At 39.6% G+C, this 17,182-nt stretch overlaps 1 protein-coding gene across 16 annotated transcripts in view; it reads right to left on the bottom strand.

The window, feature by feature from the left end:
* Positions 1–17,182, bottom strand: part of sox6 (SRY-box transcription factor 6) — a 165,490-nt gene that overhangs the window by 116,131 nt on the left and 32,177 nt on the right. For 6 of the 16 annotated variants that reach the window (XM_048184154.1, XM_048184159.1, XM_048184157.1 and 3 more), the window contains exon 4: positions 14,751–14,801. The exons of 2 other annotated variants lie outside the window; for them this stretch is intronic. In XM_048184154.1, the coding sequence (XP_048040111.1) occupies positions 14,751–14,794 (44 nt within the window). In that variant the 5' untranslated portion in view covers positions 14,795–14,801. Of the gene's footprint in view, positions 1–1,418; positions 4,970–14,750; positions 14,802–17,182 lie in introns of those variants that run through there. 8 more of the 16 variants (XM_048184149.1, XM_048184151.1, XM_048184165.1 and 5 more) reach the window with 7 other exon arrangements.

The raw sequence follows: 17,182 nt of genomic DNA, 5'->3' as shown, positions 1-17,182 counted from the left end.
ATAATTGTGTTGGTCTCTTGAGTGTAAACAGAGAATAATAAATGAGCAAACAACACCAACCAAACAAATAAAAAGAAAGAAAAACCCTTTTGCACCAGTAAATACACCCTGACAAAACAATTTCTGAAAACTAATGATTTACATTTACAGTTTTTTTTTTTTTTTTTTTTAACCAACAGCAGCTGCTGCAGCCCTAAAGGCTGGTGAGTGTTCAATTACAAAGTCATCGATACTTAGTTTCCAACAACAGCACAATGTTAAACATGAAATTAAGATAATACTCTCACTCATTAATACTAAACAGGACTGCAGAGATTTCTGTCAAGGATTACACACACACACAAACTGGTGTCCCACAGAGAGTGAGAACAGGAGTGCGAGACATACAGTGGCATGAGTTTGCATATGTGTCTTTGTGTGAGAGTCTCTCTGACAGCAGATCACACAGGTGACGGCACAGACTCTCGAGGTCCTCACCTCCTATAATCAACCCTCTGTCACCTGTGAAACCTGGGCTGGAAAATTATCATCCCTGCTGTAGCTGTTTAGCACCTTCAAATTATCACCTTCCATTGTACCTGAGCAGTCTACCCATCCATGAACAATCATCAAGACAGAAGGAAAGAAAGTTGTCTCTCTGAACTAGGGCTTCTGATCAGAAAGTGTAGAAATATCAACAGAAAACAAGCATTTATTGTTAATATATTTTGATATCTCCTCTTATGGAATTATTAATTGGTTTATAAGTAAACAAACAATAAATTACATAGAATTATTATTTAGAAGTATTAATATTATTATTGAAGAAATAAGATTAAAATGTAATAAAATCACTGTACATCAAACATGTAAACAAATATTTATTTGTAATAATAGTAATAAACAGTAAAACAAAATATACACTAATAAAAATTCAAATATAGTATTTACATAAAAATAAAGTTCAAATATTTATTTATGAATAATATATTTAAATAATAATAATTATTATTTATTATCGAAGAAATAAATAAGATTACATTTATTTCTTGGATGGAAGTGTAACACTTATGTATAGTAATCCTAAAATGCCTATAGTCTGAGAAAACCTTCACTTTTAAAAGCTGTACAAAATTAAAAAAAAAAACAATTGTACTCATAAATGTTAACCTTACAACCCTTAAAATCAACTCTGACAACTCCTTCACCACACATCACTCACTCCTTCGCTGTTTTTACACTGTTACTCCATATCCAACACTTAAAATACAACACAATTTTCAAAGAAAACACCAATTCTCTTCTAAATATCAAGCAAACTGAGAAAAGTTTGAGAAAAAAATATTCGTGGAACATTAGCTCAAGCACCCTTGTCCCTGTCCTCACCGTGTATGTGAGATATGTGTGTGAATGAGCGTGTATCAGGTGTGTACACTCACATACTGTCCCCCTCAGCCTGTTTGGCCGCTCCTGTCCTTCTCTGTTCTTCACACACCACTTCAGAGCTGGATGGCATAACACTTCCTCAAATTCTGACACACACAAACACACACAAAAACACTCGAGCACAGACAGGCCGTTCGTCCCAGCCACGGCACGTCTTGTCAGAACACATCCGACGGCGCGCTGAACGCAGTACGCTCACGCACATGAACGGAGCCACCGGCAGAGCAGCTGTTAAGCTCCTCCGCTCACACACACACACACAGTCTCACTCGCACGCGTGTCTCTTTCAGTCCCTGTACGGCCGGAGACGATTCAAAGACACGAGAAAAGCAGCTCGCCGTCTCTTCTGTCTCGCTTCGTCCCTCGCTCAGGGCCTTACGGGGCGGCAGTTCCCAAAGTGCCTGGTGTCAGTGCTGCAGTTAAGCAAACTTTACAGCCAGTGAAGCCATCAAGAAACACAGCCTATTTGCTGAGCAACAGTGGAGCTTTGTGGTTTCCCTCACAGTTGACAGTAAGTTATGAGCCCTTTGTGAGTGCAGGGGAAGGAAAACAGAGATCGGAATTTGGCAGGAAAATATAATACAGAATTCTCCTGTCTGTTGAACCTGAGTTCTTTTTTTTTCATTCTTTCTGTTTGTCTCTCTCTCTCCCTTTTCCTCTCTCTCTCTTACTCTGTCCCTTTCTCTTTTTTTTTTTTTTTTTTTTTTTTGTGGAAACAATCAAGCATTGTTGGGGGAAAGAAAAGCAACTCTGACAGATGAAATATAGTGGGGGCCCCTTTTTGGAAAAACAGTAAACAAAGCACCATTCAAGGACAGGTCCTCTCTGTCATTTATAAAGATACTTTTCTTCAGAGTGGCCGACTTTATAGCAAAAGAGTCAACAAATCAAGTGTAAAATCTCTCACAGTCCACTGTGACGAGGGCAGAAGACAGAGACAGAATGAAGTGATAATGCTAAAGATAGGCAGAGGAAAGGGGCGTTATTTTGCTCTGTTTTACAATAAACGTATTAGACAAGATGGAGGGTGATAGAAAAAAAAGGGCAAAACGGGGGGGAAAAAATACACAAAATTGACTAGCCAAAAAAACTTTTTTTCCAGACTAGCCAAAAACGGGGACAATGGCTAATTATGAGGGAGTAATTTTGCCGCCAGAGGACTGGAGAGAATGAATGGATGCATGAAAGGCTGAGGGCTATTCAAGCCTGTGTCAGTGAGAACTGTATGCCTACAGTTTTCAGCCTGGAGCTCATGAGGTCATCATTGGCACCCGGTGCCCAGAAAAACTTGGGCTGGTACAACTGCCGTTTGGACATCTGGAATGCCGGCACACAGTGCCCTGCTTTCTCCAGCCACTGTCCCCCTAATTCCTTTCTTTTCCAAAAATAGGAAGTTTTTTTTTTTTTTTTTTGCGGCAGTCGCTAGTCAACCAAATTGGAAAATTTGCAGCGCCTAATGAAAAGAAAAGCTGTTTTGTTCCCTTTCATTCTCATCTCATAAATGGGATTTCTGTGGAGCAAAAAAAGCTAAGGAAATTACCTTTGACGCTGTGCTACTCTGGGTGGACAACAGCTCATTAGTTATTGCTAGTCACATCCCTAATTCTTTCACATGACCATTCCAATTTGATTTTTTTTTATTATTATTATTTTATTTTATATTTTATTATTTTATTTTTAGGCTGTGACCTAAACTGCCCTTGTTGCTTATGCTTTCTTGTGTTCTCTCTTCAGAATTATTATTTTTATATGTACAAAAATGTATGAAATGCGTTATTTTTCTCTGACATTAAACATGTAAAGGAGGAGCACTGGATTAGGGAGTACCGGGAGGAGATGCCAAAACGGCCACAACTCATGTGACACGTCATTTGGAAAATCAAAACAGGGGCAGTTTGTTCGCTCCACCCAGATGAGGCCATGTAAAAGATGCCTGACGAATCGCGAGGGTCAGCCAGGACACATCTTGAAGATCTACGATTAAGCCTTATTATGTCGGGGCAAGTGACACTGATTGCCGGTTTAAACCTCTGAAACTAATTCATTCGCCCCTGTTCAATGGAAAGCATGGGCAACAGTGTGTGGCCACGGTGACAGGTCGGACGAAGGCGGCTGAATAAAAACCCCTGCTAAACGAACGGCTGGCACTCATGTCTGTCAGGAGGTGGTTGGAAGTTCCCAAAATGACTGACAGCAGATACAAAAAAAAGAGAGAGAGAAAGAGAACAGAGAGGGTGAGAGGGAGAGTCTGTCCATCGATCTGTGTAATTGCCACGAAAATCTGAGTCAGAAAGTACATGAAGGGTAGATGTTTTAGCAATGCTAAGATGGAGCGGCACAGGGAAAAAGCGGTAAAGTGAATACGAAACATGCTGAACCACGGCCTAATAAAACCGGGAGCTGACAAGCATGGTTGAACAGAAAAATGTGCAGTAGATTTGTACCCAAGCCAGAAAGCAGGCACATTACTGGATTAGCCGCTGACTGATACAGAAAATGTCTCACCAGTCTACTATTAAACCGTGAGTCTGACCGACTCACATGCTCCCGTTTCAGATAAAACAGCACAGTAGTGTCTTAAAAATGTTCTCAACAAGCTGGAAAAATATCTGACTGGAGTCTAGCTAAAAAATAAATAAATAAATAACTCTACGGTCTGTGACGGGCTTCCTCAGCAAGTTATAAGTAGCATTACAACGGTCTGCTCCATTCGGTAACGCGATCCGCGCGGCAGCCGCAAGCAGTTAGAACTTAACCGTAGTCATGTTGACTAACACCTTCGTCTCTCTTTCTTTCCTTCTTTCCGCCCTGCTCTCCTTTTCCTGGCAGAGGAAGACGCATGCATCATGACAGGCTTTCAGAATGAAATCATTAACTAAATTGCTTTCTTTTAAAAAACCGCAAGTGTGTGACGGGGTGGGTTGTATCTGTCTCTGGCTGCTGTCCACCACTTTTGGGTTCGGGCTGGGCCTCTGTTGTGGTTCGTCGTCGCCACAGCCATCCCGCTCTGTGCGGCGGGGACTGGGCTCTGTGATTTGCCTGGGCCCCCGTATGAAATAATCGAGTAATCTCAACCCCACTACCCGAATTCACGAGCCCTGCCTGCCAGCAGCACAAAGAGGCCTTTTGTGCTCCCGAATGTGTGTGTGTTCTCAATACTGACTGTATGGATCATCATCACTGAATCAATCAAAAACATATTAAACAAATACACATTTTGAGCTGGGCAATTCAACAGAGGGTTTGTGGGAAGAGTGAGTGAGCAGTGAGCAAATTAACACCACTTCTGTTTGTCATCGAAGCACCCCGGATCGCTAACGTATTTATGAACGAGAGCGTGGTGGTGTATGATGCACTTTTCAGTCAGAAAGAGAAAATTGAAAGCAAACTATAAAACAAAAGAAAATGTCCATGTGCCCTCTGACAGCAAGGAGGTGAATAACCCGGGCCAAAAAAAGAGACTGTCTTTGGTAACATTGTATCTGACACAGAGAGACTTGAATAAGCAAAGCAAACAGAGGGAAAGTAAATAGGTAGCGAAGGCCAGACAAATATTTGATAAGCGGATAGGTATTGTGGCAGTGTGGGACGTGTGGCACAGGTCTTCCCTCCCCTCCTCCTCCCCTTTATCCCTCTCGGTTTCTGCGTGCGAGGCAGCAGATGTGTCTTTCACAGCATGCGGAGTGTGCAACCAATCCGCAAACAATAGCTAGCCACTGACAAAGGTCATCTTTCGCAATCCGCGCGTTATCAGAGGCTGAAAAAACAGCGAGCACGCAGCTAGTCTGTGCTCAATGCACGTCGCATGGCACCCTGGCTGTGTCTGTGTGTGTTTTAACCCCTCACTACAATGCTACTTGAGCCTTCTTAATAAGCCAATTACACAAGTTTAAGCCACCTCTTTGACCTCAAGTTAAGCTAACAGTTGGTGTAAACAAGCGAAATCCTATTAACCTAATAATATACACGGAACCAGGCGGCAGCGGCCAGCAGTTCAGGCGCTAAAGCCTCTTGGAGTCTTAACTACTGTGAGTTTGGTCCACCGGAGCAACAGTGGCCATGAGCTTTGTGCACCCAAACAGGGTCATAAGTTAATCCACAGCGGTTATTAGAGTACTTGTCAGAATGGATGTGCTAATTTAGCTAGCCTGTATTAAGCCTCTCCACTTAGACGCCTAAAAACAAACACTTCCTCTGTCATTACATTAATACACATTTAAGACTGGAAACTCCTGAAATGAACACTAATTAGAGCTTAAATAGACCCCATAATCCAGCAGTTACAAAGAAACAGAGAGAGTGCCTTTTATCTCACTAGTGCTACGGCTAACAATTTAGCATTGTGTTGACGAGCTCGTTTCATTTACTGTGGCGGCACTTAACTTTCTAACTGTTCCTCTTATGATCACAGAGGAAGAAACTAACTTGGGGATTTATTTTTTATGAATCCATCTTCTAAGTGTTTCCTCTTCAAATCGAGAGCTGCATTATTCATAAAAGTGCTGCATTTTAAAGGCGACAAACAACACATTTTATGCAGCGCTATGAAAGCATAATGTCGGCAGATGCTCCTTCTGTTTTGTTCTGATGTCACCTCCAAAGCAAATGGAGACAATTTTAGGGTAAATATTTAACAGTGGGCCATTTAGCTACATACAATTTCAATTTAAACATGCAGGGAGTGTGTGTATGTGTACTTCCCACCAGGATTCATTTCTGGGGGGACAGTAAATAAGTGAGATTCATAATACTGTATAGATGGCTCACACACTGTATTCTTTCATTTTAGTGTGAGTGTGTGTGCTGGTTTAAGCTTATTTGACTATAATATTGTAGTGCTAGAGGCATACATTCAAAGCAGCGTAACTGTTTCTCGATGTAACCACTCCCTGTGCGGCTGTTTTCAGTGTTTCAAACAAAACTGTTTTCTAACATCGATAATAAGAAGAATTTTGGGTTGCACCAAATAAGCATGAAATAAAATGTATTAAAACATAAAATTTAATTGTAAACTGTAATAATAATTTTTGTATCAAATAGCCTTGGTGAACATTTCTTTCAAAAACATTTTAAAAATCTTACAGACCCAAAACTTTACAATAGTGTGTGAGGAACAGATCACAATTTGGAAGTTGTTATTCACTGAAAATCTTCATGAATTCATGAAAAAACATTAACTAAAAAAGCTGTGTTTTTTTTTCATATGGAGAAAAAAAAAAAAAAAAGCAGCGTGAACATCCTTCAAAAAAAAAAAAAAAAAAAAATCTCTAAATGAGAATGAGTAAATGACAGAATATGATTTTTTTGGCTGAACTACCCCTTCAACAGCTCTAGCTCTGACTGTTCTTGGCAAAAAAAGTTTGTGACTGACAGGTTAGGTAATTTAATGCTACCACTTCACTGGGCCCTCCACTTTTAAAACACTGAGTATCTCTTGGCCAGTTAGTGAGCATCTGTCTGTCTATGAGTCTCTGTGTAATGTGGTATGTCACATTATGAGCTCAGGAGTCAAGTGTAGATTACAGCGCTCTGTAGCACCCTTGCTATTAAACTGTTGGGAGAGCAGCTTGACATACGCAGGGCGAGAGGAGGTGTGTTTGTGTGTGTGAGTGATTATGTAGTGGACCTAGAGGCCAAGGTTTGGAGACAGGGAGCAGCTACAACAATGTTCAAGCACACACTTTATGCTCTCTCTCCCTCTCCCTCTCCCTCTCATTTTAACTGTGATACCCTTCCCCACCCAACTACCACCTATCAGTCTCAGAGTTTGCATCATAGTCCCTTTAAAAAGGCAGTTCAGAGTGAGCAGGGCGAAAATACCTCATGCTGAGCAATTCATAACCTCCCAGCAGAGACCTCATTGTGTGTTTACAGTGAAACCGTTGGTCACAATGCTTCATCAGCTGACCTGGCCAGAAACTGAGCCAGAAAACTCCATCATATAGCGCGCACACACACACACAGCCGTACACTCAGGGAATAAAACAAAGGCACCATAATGGGACCACATAGGTCTTAATTGAGTTCGCCCCTTTCAAGCGTGCTATTATTTCCGGCTAATGGCATCCACTGGCCCTCTCTCATTACTTGAGTGGGTCTTGAACAAGCCTCTCGTTTGATACAGTTAGAGTTAATGCACTATGAACAGATACACTGCTAGTCATCAGCGATCTGCATATTCAATAACTTCCGTAATTACAGCCGCAATTCATCAGATCCAATCTGATTGCAGAGGGGAGAGAGAGAGAGAGAGAGAGAGAGAGCGAGGTTTGATTCCTGGAGGACACAATCTAATCACAAAACTAACATGATAATTGAAATCTAAATTGAAAGGGTTGGTGAGCCATGCACAACTGTGTTGAGGCAGAAAGGGCGGAAGTACTTGTGCCTTGAAAGCGAGAAGAGGAATAAAAGATGCTGATGGAGGGAAAGAGAGAGAGAGAGAGAGAGAGAGAGAGAGAGAGAGAGAGAAAGGGAGGGTGGGAGGAATGAAATGGCTGGAAGACAAGCTCAAGGACCAGTGAGTCATCACAGGGCAGTTTTCTTAAGACTCATTGTGTTGGACGATATAAAGGATAATCATGAACCATTTGGCATGTCAAAACATATTGATGAGCCAAAAACAGTATTGAGGTGAACAGAGCATCTGAGGCAAACTCACATTCATGCAGGTCCACTTTAGGAGATGTGTGAAGTCAAACAGTTTTGTATTATCCTCTTTAAAGAAATTAAACTAAAGAGACTTTTGCTTAAAAAATGAAAGTAAAAAGTATCTTAAATAAATAAATAAATAGTGTACCATATCCATTTTTAACATTTTAATACATAGTTTATATTTATATTGATTTTGATTAAAAAGGAATATACTGTAGATTCAAAATTAAAAAGTATGATGAAAAAGGAGTATTCCACTCCTTGTATTCCAGGGTGGCTTAACTAAGAACTGTTTTGCATGCCAAACTGTTTCTCTCAAACTAAAGACAATCATATAAAATTAAATTGAGAATTTAGCTGAGTCAGGCTCAGTACATGATTTACAAATTATGATCTGATGAGTCAGAAACGTCCAGGCAGAAAACAAGAGGTTCACACAATTGTGCAGGTGGGTGATGGGGTTCGTCATGTGTTCATATCATTTCCTTTTCAACTGTCGTCATGCAAATCTCTCCCATCTGCTGGGCTCCTCCTCAGCCCTCAATAACAGTTACTCGGTAATGCCAAATTCATTAACCTGTGCTGCTGTTACAGTGGCCCTGACCATAAATTAGGTTAATGTGAGCAGACATATTCCACGGCTAATAGGGGATGTAAAATGAAAGGGGGATACGGAGGGACGGAGATTGTAGATCATAAACATATTGTCCCTGACAAAAAGCTCTAATGGCTCTTTGTTCGCTTGCATTACAAATGTTTTTTGAAGGACGGACAAACGGTCTGGAAAAATCAATGTACAAATAATGTAATGTTAGGATGATCTAATTTTTGGAAAAAATATATATAGTATACATATTGTGGGACTAAACTAAACATTTTAGCTCTTACAGAAACATTTATTGTATAAATTTACTTGCACTTCATTCGAAAATCTGATGTCAAGTCTGATAAACTAGAACAAATGTGGGATGTCAAAAAATATTATTTGTGGATACGCACCTATTTCTGTTGGACAGTTACTGTTGATAGAGAGAGAGGAGGAAAACAAAGTTACGTGCAGGCAAGAAAACCGCTAAGGCCGCGGTTATCAGCTAAACAAAGTGCCAGGAACAAACAGAGCCATGCAGAAACCTGTTCTCTCCTCTGCCCTCCCTCACTCTCTACACCACTGCACTGGGAATAACGATGGGAATGACTGGAGGCCGTCCAAACAACATCTGACAGCTCCTTCTAATTGGAGAAGTTATTTTCTTCCAGATTTTAGGTGTAAATCTAGTCAATGTTTATTCAGAGTCAGTTAGGAACAAGTAGGTTTTGGCCGTGCAGTACTTTTGTTCCTGCTTGCTAAACTGCATCACTTCCCTCTGCTCCTCCCTCTCCATCTCCTTTCAAGAAGTGTCGAAAGGAGCCAATCTGCAGGTCCCGCACCCGTGACGGCGCCGAACGAACGTAACACCCAAAACAAACTGCTATTGTTTGACACAGACCTTTGCTGTCCTCGGATTACACGACGACCTCTCGTCTCCTCTGTCCTTCCCTAGTCTTACCAAACAACTTTTACCAAAGAGCCTATTAGGCCAGAATTCCACTTTGTTGTTAAAAAGGGTCTTGTCCTTTCAGAGCGCTAGCTCTTTCCCTTCTATTTTTCAATCAAAGGTGGTGGAGGAACACAAGTCCATTGTTCGTCTCGCAGATGGAAGCTGGAGTTACTACGGCAACAGCTCTAATCCCTCTTTTTACCACCTTTCTTTATATTATTGGCCCATCAAGTGGTACCTTTTAACTCAGGAGCTGGAGGGGCCAGCGGCGAAGCTCCCTCTGTCTAATTAGCTGTGATTCTTGCCGCACAGTTCATGATGAGCTAATCGAACATTTGCAAAATAATGACATACCGGGAGCAGCTATTCCCTCTCCTGAGGCCCTGCTATAAGAATAACAATAATGATTCTATTATGGAGGAGCGGACTTTAAAACGCCTTTCGGCCACCACAACAGTGAAGGTAATTGTGCTGGTGTTGTCCACACAATCAACAAGCTATTGTTGGCGACTTGAAAAATAAAGAAGCAGAGAATGGGTGCCACGGTGATTGGTCTGCTCTGCCATGTGGGGCCCATGCTGAATTGTCTGGCAAAGAAGGTCCTTGATAGAACACTGAAAAAAAAGGGCTTGGATGAAGACAACTGTCTGGCTTTTCTCTTTTGTGTGTGTGTGTGTGTGTGTGTGTGTGTGTGTGTGTGTGTTTCTGGGCCTCTTTCTCTCACCGCTTAAATAACCACCAATCCGCATTAGACCAGCACTATTCATTTATTGAAAGGGGCTGGGCCACTGGAGAACATCTTTTGGGCACAGGGGGCTTAGGTTGTCTCCCTGTGCTAGAACCATGAAGATCTGAGCCTGTGTTTACACAGAATTATCTCTGTGTATCTTAGTTTCAATAAAAAATGACCCTGCCATACTGCTTCTGTTCTACATTAAAGCAATACACGGGCCCAGGTTGAAACTTTCCGGCTCAGCTGTCACAAAAATAAGGCTCATAAGCCAAACTCAAACATGTCATTGAAGTGACTGATAGCTATAAACAAAATAACTAACCATAGAGAATAATATCAATTAATCAACAGCATGCATGGCAAATGAGCGACAGTCCAGAAGTGCTGGAATCTGATTAAATCACAGCACATTAAAAACTTAAGAGATTTTATTTTCAGCTTTTTTTTCTTCAAAACTAGGTCAATATGGGACTGAAAGTTTGAGTAAAATCTGAAATGAGTTTTTGAGAGTGATAAAGGCAGTTAGTCATTTGAATCCTCACGTGCTGACTAGTGTGAGAACGGCTCTTTGTTTGCGTGAGCAGAGGCCGAGAGGAGAGGGAATGCTAAGTGGGCCCCCTTTGCCTAGTCAACCTTCAGTGTGCTTCATTTATCTTCATCTTGTTAGAGTAAATTAATTAACAATCTAGCTGTTACACACTTTCTCCTTTCATTACATCAAATAATGGCAGAGATGGAGGAGGAGGTCCTCTCCCCTGGGATTAGCCTAGAACTGCTGGAGACATCTCTCTCTCTCTCTCTCTCTCTCTCTCTCTCTCTCTCTCTCTTACACTTTTCCTCACTCCTCCACTCACTCATTCCCACCTTTAGGCAAAACTTCACAGCTATCGATTCTTTGACGTGATCAAAGAAAAAAATGTCACTGACCATTATTCATGACAATGAAAAATAAATAATTCCATTTGGCTTCTTTTAAAGGGATAGTTCACCCAAAAATGAAAATTTCGTCATCATTTGCTCACCCTCATGTTGTTCCAAACCTGTATGAGTTTCTTTCTTCTGTTTGGCTACCATCAACTGTCTGGTTACAAACATTCTTCAAAATATCTTCTTTTGTGTTCAACAGAAGAAAGAAACTCATGCAGGTGTGTGTGTGTGTGTGTGTGAGTGAGTTTTGCTCATAAAAATTGATCAGCACCTGATAAAATTCATTCGAAACTTCAAGATGACTATATTAAATGCATTTGAAAATGGATTGGTTAGGACAGACTCTGACTATTCATACTATTCATACAGAACACAAATGATTAAAGACTAGAAACCATTACTAGAAAATTTTCTGTTGTCAGATTTCATGCTGTGACAAAAAGTTTTTGAGTCATTTCTGATGTCTTAGGGAGAAAAATTATCATTTTAAAATAACATTCTTATCTACATTGCTTTCTTGTATGTTACTGCTCATTTGCAAAATATCTCTCCAACAATCACACATTACCTTCTAATGTGACAGGAAGTGCATTAGGAGCAAGCAATTATGCATTTACTCCAGTTTAATCACGTAATCTTTAGGATGAACTAAAATGGGGTGCTTTTTGGTAAGTGTTTGAACATCTTGAAGTATTAGTGAGAAAGCAATAAGGTGTCACTGACTGTCCTCTCTCAATCTATTGCCCCGTCCCTCCCCCTAGCCCTGCCCCAAGATATATAGAATCCTCCTGCAACAGGTGGCCAAAGTCACACACAATCCTCCATCCTGTAGAGTTAAAGGACAAAGGCAGGGAGATAAAAGCTTTGAGCTGACAATAATCCAGCACGCTCAAACAGATCCTAAAGCCAACGGCGATCTAAGTGAGTCAAATGTATGCCAACAAATTCATCAACTGGAAGAATACCGGAATGACAACCTAAAACTATTACAACAGGTAAATCTGAATATCCAAACTAATACTTTACAGATAATTTAACTGGAGTAAATCAAAGTATGCATTCATTTTTGCCACAGACTGTCCTAAGAACATGTGATTACTCAAAAACACATTGTAAAGACTCATGTCTCGGGTCAAAGCCTGCAGCCATCTCCATGCAGAAAGAGATCAGAGATCCTAGAGTATTCTGCTCCTTCAGGTTCAGTGAGTGCAAATCAGTCTCAGTAATATTCAAATGGTCAACTAATCAGTGTGCAGTACATACAAGAAAGTGGCTTCAAAAAGGCATATAAATAGGCATTCACAACTCAATTTATTGTATTTCTGTTATTATATATATATATATATATATATATATATATATATATATATATATATATATATATATATATATATATACCAGAAACATGAATTGCTGACTTTGGGTTTAGGGAGGGGAAAACAGCATTGTGTTTTGTTTTGATTTGTTTTGCTTTTATCTGAAATTAAAATGAATAGATATTAAAATAATTGAATAGCTATTTAAAAAAACCTGAAAATCAAATATCATTAATATATTGAATAACATCCATTCATTTTTATGGATTCTACGGTGACCGGGAGGGGACGTGTTCGGTTCACTTAGTTTTGTCGTGGCCACGACATATAAACTAGTGGGAACGTGATAATATGTCGTGGCCACAAGATATTAATTCATGGGAATGTGAAAATAAGTCATGGCCACGAGATCATTTTGTCGAGGTAACGACATCCTTATGTCGTGGCAACGCAATGTAAAGTCGTGGCCTCGAGATCATATGTTGTAGGAACAACATATTTTTCTCGTGGCCAAGACTTCATTATTTTAACAACCTAAACAACCTGTGTGACCATAGCAACCTGGAATTATCAGAAATGAATAGGCCTATAATAATATTTATTTTTAATTAAGAATGATAAAATAATGGTAGAATTAAGAAATTACATTATTTGAATGTTGTCTATATAGTCAACATTGCGTGCAAGGTAAGCCTATTAGCCTATATCGCGCGCGATGTTGCCAATAGACAGCATTCAAATGAAGTTCATCGTTTTTTTGTAGCTTAAATATTCTTTTTAACATATAACCTATTAATAATAATAAATTACTCAAACTTCATTCGAATGCTGTCACGGGGACGAGGGGCTACAAATGATGGCTATAAATAATTTAGCCTATCTTCACATAGGCTACAGCCTTAAAGTCACATTTTTATTGGCATGACCGGGCATTTAAAGTATTTACAAAATATAGCTAATATAGGCCTACAGAAAGGTAAAGAGATATGGGAAATGAAGGGGAAAATAAAGCAAATAGGGCTACATAACAATGAATAAAAAAATGTAACCAATAATAATAATAGTGATAAATATAAAAATATGAAATAAAAATTAACAATCAGAGAAAGGATTTAAAAGACTGTTGGATGTGATAAAAATATACACGGCATATTCTAATATTTATTGCTAAACTTAATTCGAATGCTGCTATACTGTAGGCATCGCACACACAATAGAATGTTATGTTAATATAATCACTTCTTAATTAAAAATAAATATTATTACAGGCCTATCCATTTCTGGTAATTCCAGGTTGCTATGGTCGCACAGGTTGTTAATATGTCGTGGACACGACACATTATCACGTTCCCACGAGTTAACATGTTGTGGCCACGACAAAACTAAGTGAACCGAACATCCTACCGTCAATGTAGGATTCTGACAGCTTGGAACAAGAATAAAAACTGTTATTAATTTAATCAACTAAATGACCTTTTGAAAAAGAAATCAAAGGGGATTCATTAGCTTTAGCAAAGTTTGGCTGACAACAGCTTTGAAAGGCAGATGTTGCTGCTGCTGTTTTAATGAGAGATCACTAATTAGGGTTGCTAGCAATTCAAGAGTGGGGAAGGTGCTTTGCACAGAGAGAGAGAGAACAGCCAATGGCTAACACACTCGCTGTTTTTTACTTCCTCTGTGCAGTGACACACAGATACGCAGCACAAATTCTTAATTAGAATCACAGGAAGGGGATGGGGTAATGGCATCCTTTTGACTGCGTTTTGACTGGGGTTATAACACAAACACAAAACAGGAAATGGTGAGAATCACAAATTAAGCTCCACCCCACTCTCAATCTGACCAATCAGTGAGCTGAGGCAGAGGGGAAGGTGACAGACATGTGCATGCATTGGCTGACTGACAGGGTCTGGGGTGGGTCACAGGGTGTATGAAAGGTATAATGCTTTAGGTCTGATTATCTGTTGGGAGGGAGTGTGAAGGAGTTACACTTCTGAGCTAAAACTTGCACACATACACACAAACACAGACTGAGACAACACATCATCCCACAAGTCGGCTAATGCTAGGTGGTGTGACATCGGAGCTGTGAAAGGACAGATGAATTCAGCCCGCCGGACCCCCTGTGGCAACGACAGAAAAACTAAAGCAACTAACCTCAGTAAAAAGCTGCTACGCAGAAAGCCCTCCATGTTCAGCATTTGGTTTCTGTAGCAGGAGAAATACACAGAGAGCCATTGTAACTGAGCGAACACAAGTTAGCATGGCAACTTTAAAACAGTAACAGAGGGGAGAAAACAGACAAAACCACCAACACATCCTTGACTGTCCCTGAAACATTTTTATCTTCCAAACCAAACGCAAGAACAAAGATGTAACACTCCCCACAGCTCCACTAATAGCTTTTCATTCGTCTTTTCAGAGAAACAGACATTTGTCATTAGCGTACATGGTTTTCCAGTCCCATTTTTGATGATATGTTATCGTATGACAGTGGTTCCTGGGCGCTGCTCCTCCCAAAGCAGCGTGTGGTGGTCCAGCTGTGGACCATGTGTGGCGGGGCCGCGGCGGCTTCTAGGAGCTGGACCGCAGGGGCCCACACGGGGCCAACTCTGAGCCAATGCTGGGCCGCGCAACCACAGGGAGGCGGGAGGATGTGGTCATGATATCACTACGCACAGAGGCTGTTCTAAAAGTCTAATGCCGCAAATTTGGGAGCACATGTTTGGAAATTGTCTCCAAAGGGTTTCCATTAGTCTCAGTTTTTGGTCTTTACAAGACATACATACATATATGACTTTTAAAGATCAAGGGTCTGTTTATACAGTAAAGTAAACTGTTATGCAAAAGACAATGTAAAGAGAGTAATGTGGCCTAAGGCAGAAAGAATAAAATAATAATAAAAAAAAATTATTTTAAAAAATAAATATATAAATCTTTAGATAATCGTTAAATAAACATGTACACAAATATATTGTAATTATATAAATTATAAATTAATTATATTATTAGCTTTAAATAAATAAATATAACATACATAGAGTTGGGAGGGTTACTTTAAAAATTTTTTCATTACAGGTACAAATTACTTCTAAAAAAAGTATTCAGTAATGTAATCCAAGCACCACAATATGAAAGTAATGTAATCTGATTACTTTTGGATTCCTCCAAGGTCACATATGTAAATGCAGTCAAGTAAAAAAGCAATATTTAGGAGAATGATTGCGCATGCACCAGTAGGTGGCTCACGTGAGTCATGACTGACAACAGAACCAGCTGTCAAATTAGAGATGCGCGGATCATCGTCAACCGAATTTGCTGTTAATATAAATCATCCACCTGCCACCCACTCAAACCTATTATTCTAATTCTCAGTGTTAAACATGATGATTACACCGCTTTTAAATTAACATTTAGCTATTTAAAGTAATGGCAAAATTGTGTTTCCTTAATAGCCTAAACACAGGCTTTACTCCCTTCAAACATAAAATGCAAAGTTCATCCCAAGCAAAGGCTTGAAATAGGCTTTATACGTTTATTGTCATATACATACAGCGCTTCACAGCCTTTACGTATCACATAGGCTACCCATCACTTGATTCGTCCGGGTACAGTAAAACACTCCCACATATAATTTTCTTTCCTTTCTTTTTTGTTTTTAATTCTCCTTTTCGAAATTTCTCTCGGATCCATTTTGCCTCCATTGCCACTTAAACAGATGGACCCCTGGAGTCTGCAAATTAGTGTCTGATGAAAAATGTAGCTTTAAACACATTAATATTTCCATCATTATGTTGGAAAACATTATTATCAGAATAATTTGTTAAGCTTGTGTATATTTTTAGAAAGCTATTAAGTTATTAAGCAATAATGTAGTTTTTTTTCCTTTGTGTTTTATATAATGACCACTAGGAGGTGCTCTAGGCATGTGTTTTCCTTGATTGGTTTTCCCTGAAGAGATGTACGTTGTTATTGAAAATGAAAGTAAAAGTGACACACGTTCGTTGCGTTTTACCTTGAAATAAGAGTTCCATGTCTTTATTAAAATCAACACATTAATGATTTATCTCTCTCTGACCCACCTGCAATTAATTGGAATGTTATTTTTTTAATTACTTGGCCCACTCGACCCGCACATTATCTGCAAAATAACGTTATTGTGTAAAAATACTAATTTATTTCCTTTTAAATGAAACCACTGTAATCCTGACAGTATTCCCATTTTTTACTAAATGTAACTGTAATCGGATTACTTTGTTTTTTGATGTATCTGTAATGAATTACAGATTTTTGTATCCTTACGTAACGCCATTACATGTGTTCCGTAACTCCCCATTATATCTGTATATATATCGCACCCATAGCACCCAGTGATGCTCCACTATAAGTTTCCACTCTGCATCAGTCCTCTCACTTTGGTCCCTCCTGGAGCAACGACCAGAGATGATGCATTTCCAGAGCTGTTTTTTTTTTTTTTTTAAATGCAATACTGCAAAACCAGAATTCATCAAGTGCTGAAACTAATTAGCGATTTCTCTCATGCTCTAACACCCCACTCCCTCTCTCACATCATCATCATCATAAATAAG

This window comes from Megalobrama amblycephala, linkage group LG3, assembly GCF_018812025.1.
Source record: "Megalobrama amblycephala isolate DHTTF-2021 linkage group LG3, ASM1881202v1, whole genome shotgun sequence".
NCBI classification, from domain to species: Eukaryota; Metazoa; Chordata; class Actinopteri; order Cypriniformes; family Xenocyprididae; genus Megalobrama; species Megalobrama amblycephala.
This window is presented reverse-complemented; position numbering and strand designations above follow the sequence as displayed.